The sequence below is a fragment of the Geotrypetes seraphini genome, chromosome 10 (genome assembly GCF_902459505.1).
Source record: "Geotrypetes seraphini chromosome 10, aGeoSer1.1, whole genome shotgun sequence".
NCBI lineage: Eukaryota > Metazoa > Chordata > Amphibia > Gymnophiona > Dermophiidae > Geotrypetes > Geotrypetes seraphini.
In genome coordinates this window covers 127,767,862-127,792,336 of record NC_047093.1, presented here as the reverse complement: position 1 = coordinate 127,792,336, position 24,475 = coordinate 127,767,862, and the positions used below count along the sequence as shown (strand labels likewise).

The following is a 24,475-nucleotide window of genomic DNA, read 5'->3' as shown; positions in this document are numbered from 1 at the left end:
TTATATAATTGTGACTGACTGAAGTTGGATCCACTTTTGCTGCAGTATATAATTTTGTTTAACTTACTATCTGCTAAGCAATGGACAACATGAATACATATCCAGTGTACAAAATTAGTTGCATTTGAAAAAAAGAAATGACTACAAACACACAGAGGTCAATATTAAAAAGGGTTTAACTGGGCAAGAGAGGCTCCTGCCTGGTTAAAAACCAGGCTGAGATGTCAGGCCACCAATATTCAGCAGCGCTTAACTGGGTAATGCCACTAAATATCTCCGTTAACCTGCCATTCCCTAACTCGTTAGGTTAGGGACAGTTTAGAGGCGGAGCTTAGACAGAGCCAACACTTATCCGGTTGGCAGCGACAAAGTTAGGACAGCAAAAACACTGTATGAATTTTCTGTATCAAATGAATCTTGACTTTGACTGAATATCAGCCAGTGCCTAGTTAACTTCCAGGTCAATGCACATACCAATGCCGGCAGCTGCTTGATTCCCAGTACTGAATGTCTGGGGTAAGTTCAACCTGTAGCTGGGAGCAGCTTACAAACTGCTTACTGCCACGATCTGAATATTACCCCTATAATGTACGATGTCCCAACATCTACAGTTAGGTGAAAAATTGTACACTGAAGCTTCAAAGTAGCATTAACGCTGCTTATTCCAGACTTTTACATATTACTCTAAGGCTAATTATAAGCACGTAGGCCCAGATTCTATAAACAGCATCACCATTGGTCTCCAATCACGTGATGGCACCATTTATAGAATTGCGCCTTTGGGAAAGGTAGGTGCCAGAAATGTAGGTCAGGGTTTTCAAGGCCTACATTTCCGGCAGCTACCTTTCATGTGAATTGTGTCTAAGGCACTTTATGATGCCTGCCACGCCTGGCATTAGCCACACCTACAGTGGTGGTAGGCGTTGTAAAGCACCTGTGTAGGTATGATGCAGGTGGCTTTTCTAGACGTTGGTAGGCGCCATGAAATTTTTTAATAATCGCTTTAAAATGGCGTTTTGCGCTTAACTTAGGCACTGGTAGGGCATGCCTAAGTTAAGGCGTCTTACTCTTTCATATGTAATTGTGTTAGTAATAAAATCAGGAAAACAATTTGTGATTGTGATGTTCACGTGTCCTTAAAGTCCCAGTAAAAATTGTTATCCCCTCAAACAATGGCCACCAGAACTGAACACACAATTCTAGGTGCAGTCTTTGTTATAAATCTATATGAACACAGATTACGATAGTTTATAAAATCATAGGTGGGGTGGAATGGTTAAATATTAGATGACTGCTCATTTTCAAAGTTCTGGTATTTGAGGTTCACCTCCAAATTAAGGCTTTTCTGAACCCTCTTTGTTCTGAAATATCTTATTTAGGGGCATGAGATCTATGTGCATGCACTGCTTTCAATGCATATTCATTGGGGAAATCCTGAAAACCCGACTGGATTGCGGCCCTCAAGGAAGGACTTTCAGATCCCTGCTGTAAAGGCTTAAGCTCCTATCAGTCCCCATAGATTTCCAAGAAGTCCTAACTATTTCAACTCTGCATAGTGGCACATTTAATCTTGGGCTCTTCCCAATATGATTATCTTCCCAAGCCTCTACTCACTTCACTAGCTACTGCATTTATTTCAAGTTCTTACTGCAGGTCTTCAAAACCTTGCAATGTTGCTCCCTTGTTGTTTAGATCGGCCCTCACCAGTACCAGCTAGCACAGCCAGTTTGGTCTTCTTTCAACTGCATACACAGAGTTAGTGTGTGTGAACTTTTTTTTTTTTTTTTGCTGTGGCTGGCCCCCAAGAATAATTGCTCTTCTGATCACCTGAGATGAATCTGAAGCTGTCCAAAGAGGATCCAAAAATGCTCGCTCAGGATGCGTTTGGCAATACCATTTAAGGTTTTAAAGTATTCCTTTCTGTATTTGGTTTTTAAAAAACTATTTTTTATTGAAAAGCTCAGTGGGGGAGAGGGTGTTGTTGAAATAACACACATATTATAATATTATAAATGGCTTGCTTTAACATCAGTGTTCCTCAAGTTGATCCTGAAGTACCCTCTTGCATTATGAATATGCATGAAATATTTCCATTTGATAGAGGCAGTGTATGCAAATTAATTTCATGCAAATTCATGGTGAAGATCCTGAAAACCTGAATGGCAAGGGGGAACTCCAGGACCAGCTTGGGAAATCCTGCGCTACGTACCATTCCATGACCTTTTTGATTTATCTCCATGAAACAAACATCTTCCCAAGTCTTTTCCTGTTTTATCCTCTATTCTCATCCTAAAACTCATTTTTCACACAATTTATTCCACTTATAATCCCTATCATAATTTTCCCTCTCTCAAAGCCCCAGGAGGAATTCCATTTATTCTGCTTTTTGACTCTCCTATTTTGACCTTATTCTTGCTACTCTACTCCATTTCATGCACCACATTTGTACACCGGTGGGAGGGGGAGCTTCTCTTCATTCAATATGTTAATATCATTCGCCTTGATCACATATCTATCAAGACTGTACCTCTGTGCTGTATAAGCCTGTATTGTAATGGGTTATTCTCCTAAGAGCAGGTTAAAGATCTACTTTACTTGTCCAAATTGTTTCTTCTAAACCGACATTGCCTTTGCCCATGAAGCCATCAGGCTAGGCATTTCAGAAAGGCCTGTATTTCTTCTCATCTATAATGCATTTTACACAATTTATTGGCTCACGATCCCAATATTGCTCCTCTTCTCTTCTGATGTATGCCCTAAATAATATCATATATTGCATTTTCTGAAAGCCGTGTGCCTGATTACTCAAATGAAATCATATCTGTACTTTTATTGCAACCTATTTCTAATATTTGATAATTACCTAGCACCAATATGTAAGCTATATACAACACAAACTAAAACTAGAGGACATTCCATGAAACTCACAATTTGTACAAAGTAATTTTTCAAGCAGTGCACAAGCATGCTGAGGAATCTGCAGACAAGGCAAATACTGGTCGCTGACAGAGGAAGCATGTTGGGTTCATAAAGCCTTGGTCTCACTCAGCATGTTTACTAGAAGATTAGGTTCTTACTTTTTCAATATGTTTATTAGAGAAAGACTTTGATAACAAAACAAAGACATAGGATTCTGTACTGATGGTGTTCTCCTCCTGTAGTCGCAAACTTTGCAGAAGCATGTCACTATTTCTTTCAACTCTTCTCCTTCACCAGTGGAGAATAGCTCCCTCTTTAGTTAGTACCAAAGCAATCAAATTTGAAATGGAAGAAAAGAGGAGAGGAACGGGGAACTTCTCCAGAAGCAACATACATTTCTGTTTTGCTCTGTAACACATGAAAAAGAATAATCAACATGCAGCCATCAAACGAAGCTTTTATTTAATTTTATGGCTTTACCCATAGTGATACCGATGGGATATTTCCGTACGTTGAATTGCAAAGTGTTCACTTTGGAAACGTAAACCCCTGAGGGTACAGCGGGCTATTTTATGTCAGCTTAAGCAGCAGGGAGGGATGGGAGTTCCCAATTTCCGTCTTTATTATCAGGCGGCCTTATTACAAGACGTGGCTGCGTGGATTGGATATGAGGATCGTCCCTGGATGCATTTGGAACAGGCATGCTTGCGTGAGATCTCTCTTTGGAGACTCCCTTGGGCTCCTATTGCCATCTTGCGGTCCCATTTGAAGGTGCATAATCCTTTTCTGAGCGTGATTTTAAGTACTTGGTACCAGCTGAGGTGGAAAATGTTGCCGGAACGTAGACATTTTGCATTGACCCCTCTTAGTTTTTTTTAGAGGGATTTGTACCAGGGGGAGAGGAGCATATACGCTTTCGATGAGTCCTTGCAGGGTTGCGCACAGTAGATCAGATCTGGCAGGATGGCACATTGCTTCCGTTTGATCAGCTACAAGATGAATATGGGCTCTTGCATTCTGATGTGTTACCTTATGTGCAATTAAGCACTTTTTTACATCAACGGGCATATTGGGATTTGATATTGGGGGAAACCAAATTGGAAGTGGCTTTGCGGAGAGGGACTAGACAGGGAGAGATTTCTCATCTGTATAGGGCTTTACTCCTGAGGGAAGCTCCAGAGGATATTTATCGGAGTGCGTGGGAGAAGAAAGTGGGGAGAGTCTTGAATGACAAGGAGTGGGGTAGGTGTTATTGAAGCCTTTTTTCTTTGCCTATCACTTCCTCTCTTTTGGAAAACGAGTTCAAAATGTATTATCGCTGGTACTCGACACCGGTGAAACTAATTTCCCTTGTGGTTGCTCTTTCTGATAAATGTTGGAGGGGGTGTGGGCAAGTGGGCTCCTTCTGGCGTATTTGGTGGACCTGCCCCAAGATTAAGGAATATTGGAATATGGTGGGGCAGTTGCTTGTTCAAATTATAGAGAAACATGTACCGGTCTTGATGGAATGCTGTCTACTTAATGTGCCTATCCTGGAGGTTTTACCCCAGGAACATCATTTGGCCCTTTTTGTGGTAACACTAGTGAGGGTGGCTTTGGCTGGTTGTTGGCAATCTGCTAAGCTACTGGAGCGGGGAAAATTACTTAATCTTTTGGATAATATTCAACTTATGTGTGAATTGACAGCAATGTGCCGGATGCATATGGAGCCCTACCGGAAATTATGGGCTAGTTATGTCACTTGGAGGGCTTCCTCACTCCACACTGGGCTAGAATTGGGTTAGGAAGGGTGGGGTTTAGATTGGGGGGTGGGGGGTTAGGGTGGTGGGCTGTTCGGTATGGGGAGAGGGGGGTTACTAGCATTGTTCATGATTCCTTCTTATGTGGGGTGATTTTTGTTAGTTGCTAGATTGTACATGTCTATGAGAGGTTTCATGACTTATTGTTGTATTTGACTATTGCATTTTCCTTGGTGTTGCCAGTTGTCTTTTTGCTTAAAAATTTAATAAAACAATTTTGGGGAAAAAAAAGTTAATGCCAAAGATGAATATAGGTTTGATCCAAACAGACCAGGGATTTTAAATTACAGTTCACTTGAGGGGGCAATACTTTCAAAATAGAACAAAACACAAAAGACTCCCCTCTCATCAATACTGGGCAAGTTTCTCAAATAATATCATCATATAACATTTAAAGGCTTTTAAATATTTAAATGTGCTCATAAGCTCTTCAGCAAGGCGCCACAGCAGCGGTACAATGTCGCTGGAAAGGTGCTTGAATTTTAATCATAACACAATGTATGGAGCAAGGATTCTCGCTTCTACTGGAGTGGCAAATGTTATGGCTCTACAAAAGTGGTTTAACAGTAGACCACTTATCTGAAAAGTCTTTTTTCAACATCACGTGTGTAAACAAAAGGACTCAGGCACTGCACACTGCAAATAAAATCAATACAAAAAGCTCATCCTTCTGGCTTCCTGATGCAGCGTAGCGAAACACAGACTGTGTTGGAGCCGTGAACTGACCTTTTCAGATAAGTGATCTACTGTTAAACAACTTTTGTAGAGCCATCTGCAAATTTAACCACTTTACTCATCATTCCAATTTCCAGATCATTTATAAATACGTTATATAGAACCAGTCCCTGTGGCACTCCACTATTTACCCTCCTCCACTGAAAAAAAAAACGGCCATTTAACTCTACCCTCTGTTCTCTATGCAATAACCAATTCCTAATTCACAATTGAACATTGCCTCCTATCCCATGACATTCATTTTCTCAGGTATTATTGGTAAAGGATTTATGATCTGTATTGTTACCTATTTTGTACTCATTTTGCTGTAGGAAATATTTTGCTTGTGAAACATTAATATTCCAATAAATATATAACTAAAAAAAAATAAAAAAATCTGAGTTGGTGGTGGTGAAAAGTACATATACGAGTAACTTACTTGAGTTCTGAGGAGATGGACAGAATGAATGCACTTGTAAGTCAAAAAGAAGAGTTTAAATTATACATGAGTCCACCGGGACAGAGAGGGAAAATGCTTGAGTACCTGATTGTAAAAAAAACCCCCGCTTAGATAACCTTGATAGGCGGTATATAAAATCCTAATAAACTTGAAACTTGATAGGGAGCCAATGAAGTGATTTGAGAAGGGTTATGCAAGGGTACTAACACTGGTTGAAAATAAGTTGTGCAGCAGAATTTTGACCAGATTGAAGGGGAGAGAGATGGTTTAGTGGGAAACCTGTGAAAACACTGCAGTAATCTAAATGAGGTGATGAGTATGGATAAGATTTTGGGTAGTTTGCTCAAAAATGAAGGAACACATTTTGATGTTATACTGAAAATGACAAAATTTAGCAGTCTGTTGTATATGTTCAGAGAAAAATAGAGGAATCAAAGACAACCCCAAGGTTTCAAACTAAGGAGACAAAAAGGACGGGAACATTATCCACAGAAATAGAGAATGGGGGAACAGGTGGGTTTAGCGAGAAAGATAAGCAATTCCAAGTCCTGGCCATGTTAAATTTCAAATAGCAGTGGAACATCCAAGCAGCAATCTCAGTCAAGAAGGCTGAGACTTGGACCCAAGTTTCTGCAAAATATCTGGTGTGGAAAGTGGATCCGGGAGTCATCGACATATAAGTAGTACTAAAAACTATGGGACACCAAAGCATCAAGGGAATAAATATAGAGTGAAGAGGTCCCAAGACACATGCCATAAAGTACAGATAAAAGAAATGACAGTAGGGGAGAGAAAGCTGAGTGGGAATGGGATCACAGGGGTCGGTAGCAAGTTTGAAGGAGGGGAGAAGATGAGTTTTCTTTTCTCTGATTTTAGAAAAAAAAAGAAAGGGTGGCAGGGATTGTAGGAAGGTTGTGAGAATAAAGTGGGCGAAGGGGAGATGGAGGTGATCCAGACTATGTTCCATAATCTGAGTGTCCCGAGTCCACTGAGAGTGCAAGGTTCATTAGTCCTATTTCATTCTGAGATGTGTCGGGAGACATGTACATGTACGGTTGAAGTCACATGCCCCAACCACCTTAACATGTCCTATGCTGATATTCATGAACTCCAGACACCAAAGTGGGGATCCATTTTTACAGCAAAAGACTTTATGGCTAAGTTGTGTTAAGTAGAGGTCTTCAGTATGACTTTGTGGTTGAAGACAAATCCTAGTAACTTTAGAACCTGGACAGTTATGTGCAGACATGCACTGGTGCGTCTATGCAGTTGCATGGCTAGCACAGCTAGACATTTTGTAAACACATGTAGAGCTGATTTGATGCTATGCTAAAAGGCAGAATGTAATACTTATAGTCATACAAATCTAGGTACTTTCAGTGGCTGTGATTTCTCTCTGTATGTATATGAATCCTTTAGGAACCATTTTGAACTTTCTCAAACCAAAAATATGTTTGAGGGTCTTAGATCTAGGAAAAGATGAACCAACCATTTTCCGTGTGTCCAGGAAATACTTGCAGTGATACCTCTGGTAGAACAGGCTTGATCACATTGGTCCCTAAGAGAACCTCTTGATACATATTTCCTGGTACTCAGAGTTTGGCCATAATACTCTTAGAGGCAATTTGATAGAATTTCAAATACCTGCAGTTAGTATCTATGAAATCTGACCATTAGAACCAAATGGTTGATCAGAGGTTATAAGGGGACAATAGGTTTATTTATAAAAAAAAATTAAAAGAAAATAATACACAAGTGTCCACTTGTTAAAGAAATACGGATAAGCGATAAGAAAAACACTTTCAAAAATTCATAATTATTTAGTGTCCCTCCAGACCGGCACAGACGGATGGGTTTACACTCCTCTTCCAGCAGGTGGAGACTGAGAACACACTGAATTCTAGCAGTATTACAAGTGGGCTGTGCATCTTCCCTTAGGATCAGTATGTTCTCAGTCTCTAGCACGTGGAGATGGTAAACCTGTGTAGTCTTGTTCCCTTTTTGGCATTTAGTTAGAATAGGGACAGAAAGCCACCGCCTATCCTTTCTTGTCCAGACAGAGCTTGGGTCCCATGGAGGGTCCTGTTAAACCTCGGGAGTGTCACACTCAGGCGCCAGAGTCCTTCCCCCCATTTCCCCAACTTTTAGTTAAGAGGTGCCTCAGCTGTACACCTTGCATGATGGTACTTACAGCTTGGAGAGCCAGTGGGGTCTGCTCCTTTAAAAATTAAAAAAAAAAAAAAAAATAATCCTGAGACAGAGTCATTGGTTTTTTTATTAGTGCCAGTCTGAAGGGAAGCTACTATTACTTATCATTTATATAGTGCTCAAAGGCTTACACAGCACTGTACATTTTGACATTTAAAGACAGTCCCTACTCGGAAGGGCTTACAATCTAACTTGGACAGAAAAGGCATGACAGAGTGCAGGGAATGCAGGACCCAAGGTGAGAGGAGTTAGGAGTCGAAAGCACTCTCAAAAAGGTGGGCTTTTAAATGGGCCTTGAACTCTGCGCCAGAGACGGAGCCCGCCGTAGGAATTCATTCATAACTTTTCTCCCTTCTAGCTAACCGGTGTCTGAATTGAGTTTGCCTTGTGGCTCAGAATAAGCACTTCTTAGCCTAAGAAATGCTCAGTGTGCTCCTGCTGAGGTCTCAATGTAGCCGGCGTCTGTCATTTTTGAATTGGTTGTAGATGGGATAAACTATACCATTGATTCAGAAATTAAAACTTTAGGTTAAATGGAATTGCCTGCCCTATCTATCTAATAACCTTTGTAAATGACAGACTTTCTGAAGGTGACCTTTGATGAGAAGGTAGAGGAGATGGATCAGAAGGAATCCAGTAGGATTAATCTGCAGACATTGAAGAGCATCTAAATCATACTCCTCGATGTCAGCCCTTGTAGATGTAGATCGAGACAAGCGTCAAGAGGAGTATCGAGAAGAGCGTCAAGATGAGCTCTGTTCTCTGAAAGAAGTTGGATGTCTCCTCGACTTAGATGCTTGATGTCATTTTATCAGAGATCGATGCCTCAATAGAGTTTGAGGGTAGTGCTCAGACTGGGCTGAGGCTGGGTATGTCAATGAAGAAACTTACACAGATTGCGACTGCAACATCCTAACTAGTTCCATCTGCAACAGTGCTCTAAGCTGTTTTTGCAGAGATGGAACCAGTACTGATATTGACAAGGGTATAGTGGATACTGCCTGCATTGAATGTCGAGGCACATCTCAGAAGAGACACCGAGGAGATGGCGATCTGGCATTGGTATGTCAGCACAGAGTTCATCAAGGGTGATGACAAGACAATGATGCATGTATGGATGGGGAGACAAGTTGATGCTTCTTAGCTTTCTTACGAGGCTACCCCGATGATCGAAGCATTGAAGATGAAGAGGTGGAATGGATCGTTGATGCTGGTTTCGATGCCGTAGTAGTACGAGGTTGAGTACTGGCACCAGAGTCTCCAACTATAATCAATGCATGTGAAGTTGACCCAAAAAAACTTCTCAAATTGCAACTTCCTGACTAAGTATCCTCTTCTGCAAACAAAAGCACAGCATGCAGAAAATGTCTCGATGGTCAGGACCTAGGCACTGGACACCCCAATTATGCGGGCCTGTACCAGAGATGCTCCTGTGGCATTGAGTGCACCACCTGAAGCTGCTAGGAACCTTGGACATTGATGGATAAACCACTGTGAAGGTCAAAGGACTGTGGTCTGGGGAGGTTGCATAGATGGAATACTGAAAAAATGTTGATTCTCCCAGCCTGAAAATAGGCTGAAAAGAGCCCGAAAACCCAAAAAACAAAATCAGCAAAAAATTCAAAATTTTTAAACCTAATGAAAGAAAAATAATTGAAAAAAGAAGAACATGACAAAAAGTAAGGGAAAAATGAAACAGGAAGGCACGAAAAATTTACAAGGGACCCTTGAGCCAACATTGGGCAGGAAGGCACCAGCATGTGCGAGGTATGGGCGGTCTTTAAAGTTTTTAAGTGACAGTACACTTTTTGATTGTCTGTGCTGGGTTACGTGGATGTTGTCACCACATATGAGAATATACTCTCTGCTTGTCCTCAAATTAATTTGTTACTTCTTGATTCAGATTAAAATTTTTGTTTATTCTTCCTGCTGCTCTGCAAGAGGAAGGAGTTATTTTTTCTGTAGCATGTCTCTATATTGATTCCATGCAATGATTTCCTTGGGTGCACTACAAGACTGTGGAATGGACTAAAAATCCTTTCTTTTTGGTTATTATTAATGTGTGTAGAAAGCCATTTTGAATGACTTGTTTATAAAAATGGTCTAAATATTTTATTTAAAAGCAGAAAGGGTCTTGGAGATTTTTGGTAAAACATTGGCTAAAACAACAAAGCAGGAAAACCCAATGCTCCACAATACAACCAGTCTATCTCTTGGACTGGTAAAACATCGGGAACAGTCAAAGCTGAGGGGAGACGGATCATGTACTTAATGGAGGGAGGAAAGAGATCTGTGGTCTAAACATCTTTAGATGGTGCAACTGTCTGACCATATGTAGCTATATTTGAGCCAAAGATGATCAGATGAGAGAAAACCCCTCTGGCTTGGTAATGGATAAACTGGAGTATGGCAGTATTGTCTTACACAAACTGTATGAGCAGTTGAATCAAAATGGTTTGGTCTGGTGATTTATTTGCTACACATTTCAAGAGAGGTTAATGGTGAAAAAAAAAATGGAAGATTAGGTTTATACCATCGATAATCTTCTTTGTTAGTCCCTTTAGGATTCCTTATGCTAGGTGTTCAATCCTACCCCACAATCTGGGAGTTGCAGAAATCCACAAACTTTTTAGAGCATATGCTCCACCCCCTTAGCCTGAGAGTTACATAAGAACATAAGCCGTGCCTCTGCTGGGTCAGACCTGAGGTCCATCATGCCCAGCAGTCCACTCACGCGGCAGCCCATCAGGTCCAGGACCTGTATAGTAGCCCTCTAACCCTTCTATCCCCTTTTCCTTCAGAAAATTGTCCAATCCCTTCTTGAACTCCAATACCGTTCCAGGTGTCCACCACCCGTTGGGTGAAAAAGAACTTCCTAGCATTGGTTCTGAATCTGTCCCCTTTTAATTTTTCCGAATGCCCTCTCGTTCTTGTAGTTGTTGAAAGTTTGAAGAATCTGTCCCTCTCTACGTTCTCTATGCCCTTCGTGATCTTATAAGTCTCTATCATATCCCCTCTAAGTCTCTGCTTCTCCAGCGAAAAAAGCCCCAATCTCTTTAATCTTTCAGCGTATGAAAGGTTTTCCATACCTTTTATCAAACGTGTCGCTCTCTTCTGAACCCTCTTGATGCAGGCGCACCATCGCCCGATACAAAGACAGGATAACTTCTTTCATTCTGCTTGTAATACCTTTCTTGATTATTCCTAGCATCCTATTTGCTTTCTTAGCAGCCGCTGCGCATTGTGCCGACGGCTTCATTGTCATGTCCACTATTACCCCCAAGTCCCTTTCTTGGGAACTCTCACTCAATAACAGCCCTCCCATCGTGTAGCTATACCTCAGGTTTCTGTTTCCTACGTATAAGACTTTACATTTTTCTACATTGAACTTCATCTGCCATCTCGTCGCCCACTCCCCTAGTTTGTTCAGGTCCCTTTGTAAATCTTCGCAGTCCTCTTTAGTCCTAGCCCCATTAGCAAACATTTCCAGTTAAGTCTCAAAGCCAAGCAACATACCTGGACAAATACATGACAGGGGGGTACAGGGGAGGATCCCCAGCAACATAAGTAATTCTTGAACTGATTTGCGCTGCAAAATATTAACAAGTGATAAACAGGCACAAAGGCAACTCAGAAACCTTGAGGGACAATGTAGAACTAACCTGCTGTATGCAACGAGCACCCCAAGAAAGGCCTACTCACTGAAAACTTCCCACAGGACCTATCATTTGGCTGGAAAGCGTTCAAGCCGGTAAGGAGAATCATCAAGGCAGAAAGAAGCAGGCTATTCCAAACAACTGAGTGTACACAGAGAGGACGGGTCGTATGGAATCCTACAGAGACTAACAGAAAGAAGATTATTGAAAGTATAAACCTAATCTTCCATTCTGTTACATCCTTTCAGGATTCCATATGCTAGGTGACATACCAAAGCAATGGTAATATCTAGGGAGGGACAGAAGAGCCTGCCCTTAACACTGGGTCCCAAACAGCAGCATCATAACTATCCGTCAAATCCATTCAGTAAAAACTGGGTAAAAGAAGAGGACCAAGTAGCCATTCTGAAAAGTTCATCTGGATGAATTGCACAAGACTCCACCCACAAAGCAGCCATACTTCCTGTCAAGTGGGCATTAAGTGAAATCGGCGGCTGCTTGCTGCAGGTGAGGGAATTCTTGGAAATGGTCATTTGAATCCACCAAGCGATTGAAGCCTTGGCCACTGGCCGACCATGGCAAAGCACAGCAGTCAGGATAAATAGGCATTCAGACAGCCAGAAATCATTAGTCCTCTTCAAACAGTGGAGCAAGACTCCCTTGACAGCCAACTTGCACAAGATCCCTTTGCTCCGAGCCTACGGAAGGAAAAGCAGAAACGAACTTCCTGGTTGGCATGGAAGGCAGAAACCACTTCTGGTTGAACTACCGTGTCCAGAAAACTGATAAAAGATGCCCTTTATGAAAGAACCAGAAGACCCAAAAACCACTATGTAGAGACAAAGGCGAACAAAAAACATATCCAGAAGAAAAGCATCTTTCAGTGGCTCGAATGGGCCTCTCCAAGGCCCTGCAGAATGATGTTAAGATTCTATGAAGAGAAAACGCAGGGAGGGTGGACACCTGGACACAGTGGGATGAGCAGTAAGCAAACTAGCGCCTCTGTCAGCTCTAAAACATGAAAGGCCTGCAACCTGAACTGTAAGGGAGGTCACTGCTAAACTTGTTTCTAGACCCGCCTGAAGAAAAACCAAGACCACTGAAAAGAGAGCTCTCTCAGGCTCCATGTAATCCTTAGCATATCACTGTTGAAAAGCCTTCCAGGTTTTTGGCATAAAATGCTATAGTAGAGGGTTTCAACGAGTGCAAAAAAATTAAGATAACTACATTCAAAAAACTGCGCTTCCTCCAAACTAAGCGCTCAAGAGCCATGCCATAAAACAAAAACGCCGTGGGATCTCCAGCCCCTGACTGAGAACATACCGATGAAGAGAGAGCCAGAATCTCTCACCCTACAGAAGACAGATGAGATCTGCATACCATGGGCACTGAGGCCAGTCTACAGCTAATAGAATCACCAGGCCGGGATGAGTTGCTATCTGGTGGAGGACCCGACCGATCAGAGATCACTGAGGGAACATCATACAGGAGCTCGTGAGCCAAACCAAGGCATCTGGTCCTAGTTTCCTCACCTAGTTTCCTCACAGTTCGTCAACCAAAAAGCGCCTGATCTTCGAGTTCTCTGCCGAAGTCAACAAGTCCCTCTGGGTTTGTCCCCAGCTCTGTACGATCAGACGGAATGCCTCCTGTGAGAGGGACCATGCTCCTGGGTCCAGGAACTTTCGGCCGAGGAAATCTGCACAAACACTGTCGACTCCGGCCACATGGGCCACTAAGACAGAAGATGTACTTCCATCCAGTGGAATGCAGATGATCTTTCTGGCCCAAGAGAAAGAGCACTAGAGCTTTCTTGTAATGTACTTACACCACCGCTGTGGTGTCGTTGGAGAAACTTGCACCACTGGTCCTTTCAGAAGGGCAGAGAGCGAGTAGTGCCAGTTGAATTTGCCCTAAGCTCCAGACAATTGTTCAACCAATGTTTTGGACCAGGAGTCCACTGCCCCTGAAGATGCTGCTAGAAAAGAATGTTTTTTAAACATAATATCCACCCCTGCGATCCTAAGAGTCCTTGAACCTCACTCCCCCTTTAATAGGGAGGGTTGCTCGCTGGATAACCTGCGCCACAGCAGAATCTACCTCAGGCTGTTCAAACCTGCCGAAAAAAAATCAGGATCCAGGTGATAAAGCATAGACATAGCTTTAGAAGGTTGGAAAGAGCTTTCCAGGCTATCACATTGTTCTGAAATCAGACCAAGCAGCTGTGGACTGAATAGAAAAAATAAAGGAGGTGTGTAGAATAGTAATCCTCTGGAAAGATTGGAAGAGAACATCCACCACTGAAGAGATTGTCGTAGAGAAAATGTGACTAATGTGTTGCAAAAGTGGGTCGAGAGCCTGTGACTACTGAGTAGCCAGAGACCATTGAGGGATACGTAGATGGAGCTTTGCAAAAGGAGTCACATGGACTTGTAGATGTCATGTGTCCCAGAAGAATCATCATGCATCTTGCTAAGAGCGATGGAAGCTGAACCACCTGATGACAAAGTTGGATCAGGGTATCCCGACGTTCCTGAGGCAGAAACGCCCTGAGTTGTATTGTGCTGAGCTTCTATAAACTTGAGCTTGTGATTTAGGAAAATTGATCTCGAATCCCAAATTTTGAAGAAACAGTATGGTCTGATTTGTTGCTAAGAGCACCCTTTGAGACGAAGGATTCTTGATGAGCCAGTTGTCTACATAGAGGAAGCATGAAGTCTCTGGGTCTCAAGGCCGCTCTCACTACCACCAGACATTTGGTGAAAACCCTGGGAGAGGATGCTAGGCTGAAAGATAGAAACTTGTATTGATAGTGGTGGTGTACCACTTGAAATCTGAGGAACTTCCAGGATGCTGGATGGATTGGAATGCGAGTGTAAGCTTCCTTGAGGTCCAGAGAGTATAGCTAATCGTTGCGATCCAAGAGGGGATACAGAGATGCCAGAGACAACATCCGAAACTTTTCTTTGACAAGAAATTTGTTGAGCCCTGAGGTCTAATATTGGTCGAAGGCCTCCCGTCTTCTTCGGGACAAGGAAATAACAGGAATAAAAACCCTTGTTCTGCTGATCCAGAGGAACCTTCTCAATGGCATTAAGGAGGAACAGGGAGTCGATTTCCTGAAGAAGAGAGGACTGGAGATAGTTGGAAGCAGACTCTCTTGGAGGATGATCTGGGGGGATTGTAAGAAAATGAAGAGAGTAACCTTCTCGAATGATATTAAGAATCCAGAGGTCAGAGGTGATTAACTGCAAATGATGATAATAATGTTGAAGATGATCTCCAATTGAGAGAGGCAAATGTAAAGGGATTGAAACTATGCTCTCGAGTAACTGGCCAAAAAGACTGAGTGGATTTAGAAGTTTGTTTCTTCTGCTGCAGCCTGGAGGAAGCAGATGGCTTTGCTGGGGAATGCCTCCGATATGAAGAAGAGGGCTTGTAAGGTCTGGAAGTGGATGGCTTGGATTTAGGCTTAATTAAGGAATCCCAAGACTTTTCATGTGCACAGAGCTTTTGAGTTGCATTCTCAATAGTCTCTAAAGAGTTCATCTCCAAGACAGGGTACATTGGCCAACTCATGACTCAATTTCAATATTTTGTACACTTCATGTAAAATATGAAAATGAATAAAGAATTATAAAAAAAAAAAAAAAGAAATCTGACAAGCTTCATGCTGGCTGTGGATAAAGGGGAGAAGTCAGAAAAACGCGGCCTTCAAAGAAGATATACAGCCGAGAGCCAAAAGCTGGTGACTTTTTAGCTGGCTTACCAAATGGCGCTATAGCCTGCGATACCGGTGTTGAGGTAGGTGCCTCAGATGATGGTGGTGTCTTCGATGTCGATGCATGCGGTACCTGTGCTCCCTCCATGGTACCAAAGAGTTGCTGCTGCTGTAGAATGCGGCTTTTAATGGAGCCTTTCTTAAGAGTTGAACAATGTGTGCTGGTTTCAATGCGATGCTAGGGCCCAAGACGCTGTAAACACCAGCTCTGTGGGTCGGTGAGAGAAATCGTGTGTTGGCACCTGCCGCACTTTTTAAAACCGGTTAAGGGGCGGGACATGAAAGGAAAAACTGCCTCAGCCAAAACAAAAATCGAAGGCTGAAGCAAGAAATAAGGTCCCGCCGATGAAAAACGCCTGAAGGTGAAAACCAGAAAGAAAAATATATATATATATTTATATTTTTTTTTAGTTTTAAAGATAAACAAATGAAAGTAGAAAAAGAATTGTTAAGAAAAAACTGAATGCGTGAGCAGGAAGGCAAAGGCTAAAACGAAGAACTTCTTAGTTCCACGGAAAGCTAAGAACTGAAGAGCCGTGTACGTATTGTAAATTGAATTTTTTATTTCTCCTACATTGGGCGGAAAGACACTCGTGCATGTGCTGTGAGTCGCAAACTTTCTAAAGTTCTTAACTTTGCGCATACATTTTAGCAGCTGTCTGGGGGCTCTGTGGATGACAGCACCCACATGTGAGAATATGCTGCCAGTCCTGAGATAAACAACTTTAAAATCATTTTACAAGCCATCCCCGAATCTCCCATAGGAAATAATGGAGATTTACTCAGTTATGCAGTGCCAGACTGTCAGCAGCTTTAAATAGCATTAGAGTGGAGGAAAAGGATTTTTTGCCTCAGAAACAGCTCCAAATGGATCCAGACTTGAAATCTTCGGACTGTCAGCCGGCCAGATACCAACTACGACCTCCGCCTCGTCCATGAGGTCGGGGGTAGGAAAGGCAGTCTGTGCCTTGAAACCCAGGTGGGATTTCACTCCAGGCACACACAGCCTGCACTTGAAACCCGTGACAAAGTCACAGGCAAGCAGACTCCCAGGGGAAGGGACCCAGAGTCTAGAAATGGTGGCACACAGCAGGCTGGCTCCACAGATCCACCAATTTCTCTGTGAAGCAGCAGGCCGGCACTGCGCCCTTTCCTCCAACAGGGGACTGTCTGGAAGGGGTCTCAAGGCACAGTGAATAAAAATAAGAAAAAGAAGCTGAGCAACTGCAAATACTTCTGTACGGATTGCTTGCAGACATTGTAATTGAATATGTTTGCTAGCTCTCAGGCGAAGAGGGTGGAGCATGTGCTCAGAAAAGTTTGTGGGTTTCTGCAACTCCTGGATTGCGGGTTGAGATTGAACATCTAGAGTATGGAATCCGGAAAGAACTTAACAAAATTGTCATTGTGCTGTCTGAGCCATCTTGTCTTGGTTTGACTAACTGCCTCAGACTTTCTCATGCATCTTTCTTGCCATGCAGCTCTTCCCATATAGGTCTCCCTGCGAAGTCTGCTTCAGTTTTTCTTTTAAAGTATTGACATGCTCTTTGATGTAATTATGTGGATGGGAGGTAGGCAAACCAGTGAAGTTGGTGAAGTGATAGGATCGTGTATTCTGTGAGAGACTGCTAGTATTAGAAGAGAAACTGTTTCAAATACCATAGTAGAAGCCTATGATGGGCTCAGTGGGGTATTAGTGGCAAAGAAAACCAATTATACCCACATCCTAGCCATGACAGAAAGATACACTGAGAAGTTCTTGCATTGCTGAAGCTGTTCCGTTGGCCGAGAGGTTTAAAAGTTTGTGTTTTTGATGCTGCTGTTTTCTTTGACATTTTTAAAATTTTGTTTAAATTAAAGGGAGAGCTGTGTCCAGTCTGATTGGTGAATAGACTGAATTTTGAAAGGTCAGAGGGAAACACAGGACTTCTGCTCAGGCCCAAACAAGCTTTAACAAAAAAAAAAAAAAAAAAATAGCCAACTTTCAACCAGAGGGCTGCCCTGGGCACTCTGACTTAAGTTGGGTGAGGTCACCAGCAGTGTGCCTATATTGCCCAGCTTGTCTATGGAGAAAGATAAAGAACAATAAAATCCTGCACAAAAGCTTAAAGATCTTTTCTGAACTGGAGAGTTTTCCCCACATAGGCTCTGTCAGATATCATTGCTTACTTGTGAGGACTTGTTATCCTGCTTGTTCTTATTGAATGACAATCCATGATTGAGAATGCTACCTAGACCCTGAAAATCGTGAATGAAAAAATTCAGAGACCAGCTGTAGAGAACTTTTCGGGGCATGATATAGAAAATCCTGCCTATCCAGCAATATCCCATGCTTGCCAAATTTAGATTGCAATTGTAAACAATGACATTTCTGTAGGAAATTCATGCTTCTCTGAATGCAAAGCTCTATTAAGAAGATGTACTACTTACATTTGACACCAAAGCCTCTTCCATTTTTGTGGTGCCAGCCGCAACAGTACTAGGAAGGGAATTAGAAGGTGCAGTGTAGTCGGTCACAGATTCCTTGAGAAAAGCAAAAGGAAATCAAGATTGCTTGTGCTGCTGAATGCAGCATTGAAGTCTCTGATCTTCCACATGTATGTTAGAAAAAGTACTTAAACACAAGCCTCTGCTCTCTGATACAAGAATACTAGAATGGGCGCTTTTTACAATCTAAGCTGCACTAATCTTTAGTCATACTTCTTTCAGCTTACTCCTTAAGTGTTATAAAACTTTACAGAAGTAGAGACTATATGCATCCTGCTAAATGAAATTAAGGCTCTTAATTCTAGAAGAATTTCTTTACCATTTATAAAGCGCACTCACAAGCAGACTCTATGATCAATTTGGCATGTAACCTCTTGTAATTTGTTCTAACCAATGTGAACCGCCTAGAACTCTTCTGGGTATGGCGGTATACAAAAATAAAGTTATTATTATTAATGTACAGCATCTCATGCAACTCAATGGAATAGACATAGGGCTTGACAAAGGGCATAGGATACTCTAGGCCAGAGGTGGGCAACGAGGGCCGCAATCCAGTTGGGTTTTCAGGATTTCCCCAATGAATATGCATGAGATCTATGTGCATGCACTGCCTCCATTGTATGCAAATGGATCTCATGCATATTCATTGGGGAAATCCTAAAAACCAGACTGGATTGCGGCCCTCGTTGCTTTAGGCAAACCTTCAGCTGTGTGCACTGTTCTCCCCTAGGGGTAAGCTCACCACCAGAGTGAACACATCCCCATCCTCTCTCTCCTCCCAAGGTGACCAAAATCTTTTCTTCACCTCTACCACTCCTCCCACCAGCTGGCCAGCATTCTTATTGCTATAAGTGTTCAATTGTTACCCACCTAGTTATTCTCATCTCAAACTCAACATTTCCTACCTTCCCTCCCTGTTGCCACCCACTATCTCCTATCCTATTAGTCCCAATGCTTAAAGAGCAAGTGCTGTGCAGGACCTTAAGTACAGACCTGGGAGGATATAGAGGGCAGAGAAACAGATTTCATGCACCCTAGAACTGTACCGCTGCTCTCCCCTCCGCAAGCAAATACCTGCAGCCCTGAATAGACATAACTTTCACATCTCAATACTATTATATCAAAAGATGAATTGCTGTTTTGCTACTGGCCTAAGCACATATTTTAAACTGTGATTAAGTGCCTGGCACCAGTAAAAAGCTACAGTATGTGAAATCATACATAGGTAGTTCGGTACCTTGGGGCTGGCTCCAAATTCTGGTGCAGACACAGATATCATGGTTCTTATTTCAGTCACTGCTTTGTTCTCTTTCATGACGACAGGGTCTGGACTGCAAACAGTAGGACTTGGTTTGTTTTGTACTTCTGTCTCTACTGGTTGCACATCCTTTACTTTTCTGTTCTTCAGTGATCGCTCTTTCCCAATGGGGCCAGGTTTATACTCTTTGTTTTCTACTGGGCTCAGGTCTGGAATCTAGTGACAAAAGTAGATAAGAGTTAAGAACATCTGTAGAAGTCTCTTGAATCAACTGCATGACCCTAGGTAAGTTATTCTATCCTCTTCACATTGTATTAATAGGATTGTTCTCATAGGAAGTTTCTTTGTGATTCAGAAGAGGAGGGTGGCTTATGAGCAGAGTTTAGCCGAAGGGCCACATCACTTAGCATGAGAACCAAACACACACTGACACTGGACAAGTCATTTAAGGCGATATAAAAAAAAAAAATCAACGTGAAAGTTTCTAGCATGTTGCTTTGGCCCTCCATGACTTTTTATGCAAATCCTGCATATCTGATGAAATGAGTGATTCATCTACTTCTACTGATATGGCACACTTTGAATACTCAAAGAGCAAACTGTCAGAAGCATATGTTGTAATGCCCTTCATTCTGAATTACTTGCATTTTGCTCCAGGCTTTACAGAACATAGATAGGGAAGTTCAGGGGTACAATCCACCTCAATTAGATACCCAGTTTTAATAAATTCAAAGTTGTTTTTGTCATATTTTTAATACTATCAAATAGGTGTCTGGGTAGAAGAGACATGATTAATGTACTAATGTAAAATCTCACAGCATAGCGATCCCTGCAGCTGCCCGTCGTCCTCAACGGCACATTCTCTCTGCTGCGATCCTGCCCCTGATGTCAGAGCAGGGGCAGGACCATAGCAGAGAGAACGTGCCGCTGAGGATGACGGGCAGCTGCAGGGATCTATAGCACCAGCGATCCTATATTAGCTGCTTAAGGTAAGAGCAAGGAAGCAGGGGGAACATGCAGGCCTTTTCGATTGACCCTCCCCCCTCAAGCAGGAGCGGCAGCGGACGGCCAGCAAGAGGCAGCACTGCCGCTCCTGCTTTAGGAAGGCACAGGGTCATCAAATCGGGAGGCCAATTTTTAAAAAAAATTGAATCGATTCAAATCGTGAATCAGGCAGTACTATTCCACACGTCACAATGCTGAAGAGGAACAGTACCTGTAAGGCAAAATGATGGAAGGGTTGCAGAGAGCACTAACAGAACAAGTTGCCCTGTATTACCTTCTGTGATTTGATGGGTCCTGCCCGAGGCTGTTTCTGTCTCTGCTCTTTGGGTTCTGGTAGTTTTTCTGAGATTTTCTCTGAAATCACTGGGATCGCTTCATTTTCAGGACCACTGCATGCTGGTGCTCCAAACTGGATGGTGTCTATCCCAAGCTCCAGCCTGCTCTCCTGAACAGTTTTTGTTCCCTGTAACGTTACACCAGCATTACATCACTACCTTATTAAAAAGCTCCCAGATACCAAATGACACACTAATAGGTCACCAAGACACAAAAAGTACAAAACAATCTTATCTCAAATACCTTAAAATTATAGTGCAATGGAAGATTAGGTTTATACCTTCGATAATCTTCTTTCCGTTAGTCCCTGTAGGATTCCATACGCTAGGTGTTCAATCCTAACCCGCAATACAGGAGTTGCAGAAATCCACAAATTTTTATGAGCACATGCTTTACCCCCTTAGCGTGAGAATTAGCAAACATATCCAGTTAAGTCCCAAAGCCAAGCAACATACCTGGACAAATCCATGACAAGGGGGAGAATCCCCAGCAACATAAGTAATTCTTGAACTGGTTTGCTCTAAGAACATAAGAATATAAGAAGTGCCATCTCCGGATCAGACCTTCGGTCCATCAAGTCCGGCGATCCGCACATGCGGAGGCCCTGCCAGGTGTAGACCTGGCGTATATTTAGTCATCCATATCTCTCTATGCCTCTTGTAAGGAGATGTGCATCTAGTTTGCTTTTAAATCCTAGGACAGTCTATTCCGAAATAACCAGATGCCCTCTTGTTGCCATGGAACCCTTGAGAAAGAAGTATCTTCTTCCACCTCGATGCGGCCCGTGAGATACTTGAACGTCTCGATCATGTCTCCCCTCTCTCTGTGTTCCTCGAGTGAGTATAGCTGTAATCTATCTAGCCGTTCCTCGTACGGGAGATCCTTGAGTCCCGAGACCATCCGGGTGGCCATTCTCTGGACTGACTCGAGTCTTAGCACATCTTTGTGGTAATGCGGCCTCTAGAATTGTACACAGTATTCCAGATGGGGTCTCACATCTATACAATGGCATGACTCCAAGCTTACGGCTGACAAAACTCCTGCGTATGCAACCTATGATTTGTTTAGCCTTGGATGAAACTTGCTCCACTTGATTGGCAGTCTTCATGTCTTCACTGACGATCACCCCTAAGTCTCGTTCTGCTACAGTACTTGTTAGGATCTCACCATTAAGGGTGTAAGTCTTGCATGGATTTTGGCTGCCCAGGTGCATGACTTTGCATTTTTTGGTATTGAAGCTGAGTTGCCAGGTCCTAGACCAGCGCTCCAGTACTAGTAGATCGTGCATCATGTTGTTGGGCATTGAGTTTTTGTCCGTTGTGCTTTTGCCCACTGCATTACATAGTTTGGCGTCATCGGTGAATAATGTTATTTTACCTCGGAGCCCCTCTGCCAAGTCTCTTATAAAGATGTTGAATAGGATCGGGCCCAAGACTGATCCCTGCGGCGCTCCACTGATCACCTCCGTCGTTTCGGAGGGGGTGCCGTTCACCACTACCCTCTGAAGCCTACCTCCAAGCCAGTTCCCAACCCATTTCGTCAATGTGTCGCCCAATCCTATAGAACTCATCTTGCTCAGCAACCTGCGGTGTGGTACGCTATCGAATGCTTTGCTGTTATGGAACTGAGCAAGGACTTTATTTTGCAGTTTGTGTTTTCTTTTTGAAAGTTTAATTATTCTTTCCCGGTGGGGAAAGTGAACTGTAGTACGCTGAGGCAGTGGGATTTGCCCTGTATTTCATGGTGGGATAGTGGGCCTAATTACTGGAAGCTGAAGACCACATGGAGCACACTGTCTTTCCAGCACTCAGCTGCTGAAGAAGCCAGTATAGTAACACTGACTTGGAGCTGGGTTATCACAGTCCAGAAGTTATTATCCTGTTTCAAAAATTTTCTTTTCTTTTTATTGTGGATTCTTGCTGGACTTCAAACTGAATGAAAACTTATCTCTGTTAAGGAGAGATTTTTGTGATTTGATTTTGGACTCTCTTGTTTTCTCAACCCAGAGACTATTGTCTAACATTATGGTGAAATGTGCATGGGAAGCCCGCTGGCTTCAATTGAATGATCCTGACAAATAAATAGTTGATTTTCTTTTTGGTTATTTTGAAAGATTAAAAGCCTTAATTGCATTGAAGCTGGGACTATTACTTTTTATGATGTTCCTTATTCTGAATGCTGAATTATCACGTCCTTGTCTAGCCCGCTGCGGCTCACAAGAATTTACTTGTCACCGGTGATCCCAGACACCTTGCCTAGAGCTTGCCGGGGAGGCGGCAGCAGCAGTCCTGATGTACCAACCTTTCCTCCCTCAGTGCCCCAAAGCAGCAGTGGTCCTACCATTTCCATCTCTCCCTTTCACACCCTCTACCATCTCTCTCTGACCCTATTTCACCTCTTTTGCCATCTTTCCCTTTCCTGTCCCCCTCTGTCCTTCCCCAAGACCATCTCTCTCTCCTGCCCCCTCCACACTCCCTGAAGTCTATCTCTCCCTACCCCCTACCATCTCTCCTGGTCCCTTTAGTAGCCCCTCTGTCCTTCTCATCCATCTGTCTCTGTCTCTCTCTCCTCACCTCCTGCCTCTGCGGAGCTCTCGCAGCTCCTACTCGTCCTCCTCCAGCCAGGCTTCAGCCGCCGAGGCCTTCAGCTCGGAAGGCAGGAGCCTAGAGGAAATCGTTTGAGGAAGTTTAAACAAATTTGTCAAATAAATGGGTTTTCAGTGATCTTCTGAATGATTTGTATGACAATGATTTAAGGAGTAAGTCACTTAAGAGTATTGTTCCAGATTCCTGCTTGGAAGGAAAGTGTCTTGTTGAGGAATCTTTTAAATTGGCATCCTTTGGGATTTGGAAAGGCGAATAATAGTGTTCTGCGTAAGAGGCGGAGTTTGTTTTGGAGAACAAAGTGTTTCAGAAGGTAGGTAAAGGTTTGCTTCAGCTCATGTGTGTAGCTGGACCTTGGAAGAGGATACTGCTCAGGTCTCAAATGCTGAAGTCTTCAGGCTGCCAGCCAGAGCAAGACCAGGCTGGACCTCTACCCCCACCAAACCGTGCACACAAAAGGGGGAGGTGACATGCCGCCAGCACCCTAAGGACCACTACAGGTGCCAAATCAGCCTGTACTTAAGCTGCTGAAAAAAAAAATATCAGGAGGTGAGCTAGCTTCAAGGGGAACAGTCCCCAATCTCTTAAAATATTAAGCAGGCTGGCTAACAGGTACCACAAGAGGGACTGGACTGCCATCTGCAGATCCCAAATCTGCTTCTTCTAGGCAGAGTTACCCCAGAAATACTGGGAACTCAAGCACTGAAAGCCTCCAAAATTTGAAGAAAAGAACAAAAAATAAAAAAAGGTTTAAATAGAGCAGATCAAACATACACCTTACTGCAAACGTGCAGAAGGAAAAACTGAAGGGGTCAGCATTTGAAAACTGTGATTTGTATCTTCTGTAAAGTGTGCGGGTTTGGATTCATCTGATAGCAACGTTCATCTCATCAATCCCTGCCAAAAGAAAAGCAAACTCCAGCTATTTCACATTATCTTCCTTAAATGTTTGTCAACCAGGAAGGGCTGCCATTACTAGCCTTAGATTACAGCAATATTTAAAACGGAAACCCAGTTTTTAGCAGCAAATTTTGCAGATATTAGTCCTAAATAGCAAACAAGATTTAAAATACTGCAATCAAAAGATCATCATCAGTAACAGATGTCTTTAACAATCACACAATCTACAAAAGTCATCTATGGACTATGAGAACTGTTTGCTCAGAGCTCTCCAAATATTTCAAGTATATATTCCATCCTATGTTAGATGTTCAGTGGGAAGCTGTTTCTGGTCAGGTATCCACCACCTTGA

General features: G+C 42.8%; 1 protein-coding gene across 8 annotated transcripts in view; it reads right to left on the bottom strand.

The window, feature by feature from the left end:
• Positions 1 to 24,475, bottom strand: part of PRRC2C (proline rich coiled-coil 2C) — a 179,741-nt gene that overhangs the window by 43,173 nt on the left and 112,093 nt on the right. For all 8 annotated transcript variants that reach the window (XM_033960038.1, XM_033960041.1, XM_033960042.1 and 5 more), the window contains 3 exons: positions 20,559 to 20,747; positions 19,259 to 19,495; positions 17,965 to 18,057 (listed from right to left, as the gene is read on the bottom strand). In XM_033960038.1, coding sequence (XP_033815929.1) covers positions 17,965 to 18,057; positions 19,259 to 19,495; positions 20,559 to 20,747 — 519 coding nt within the window. The remainder of the gene's footprint in view (positions 1 to 17,964; positions 18,058 to 19,258; positions 19,496 to 20,558; positions 20,748 to 24,475) is intronic.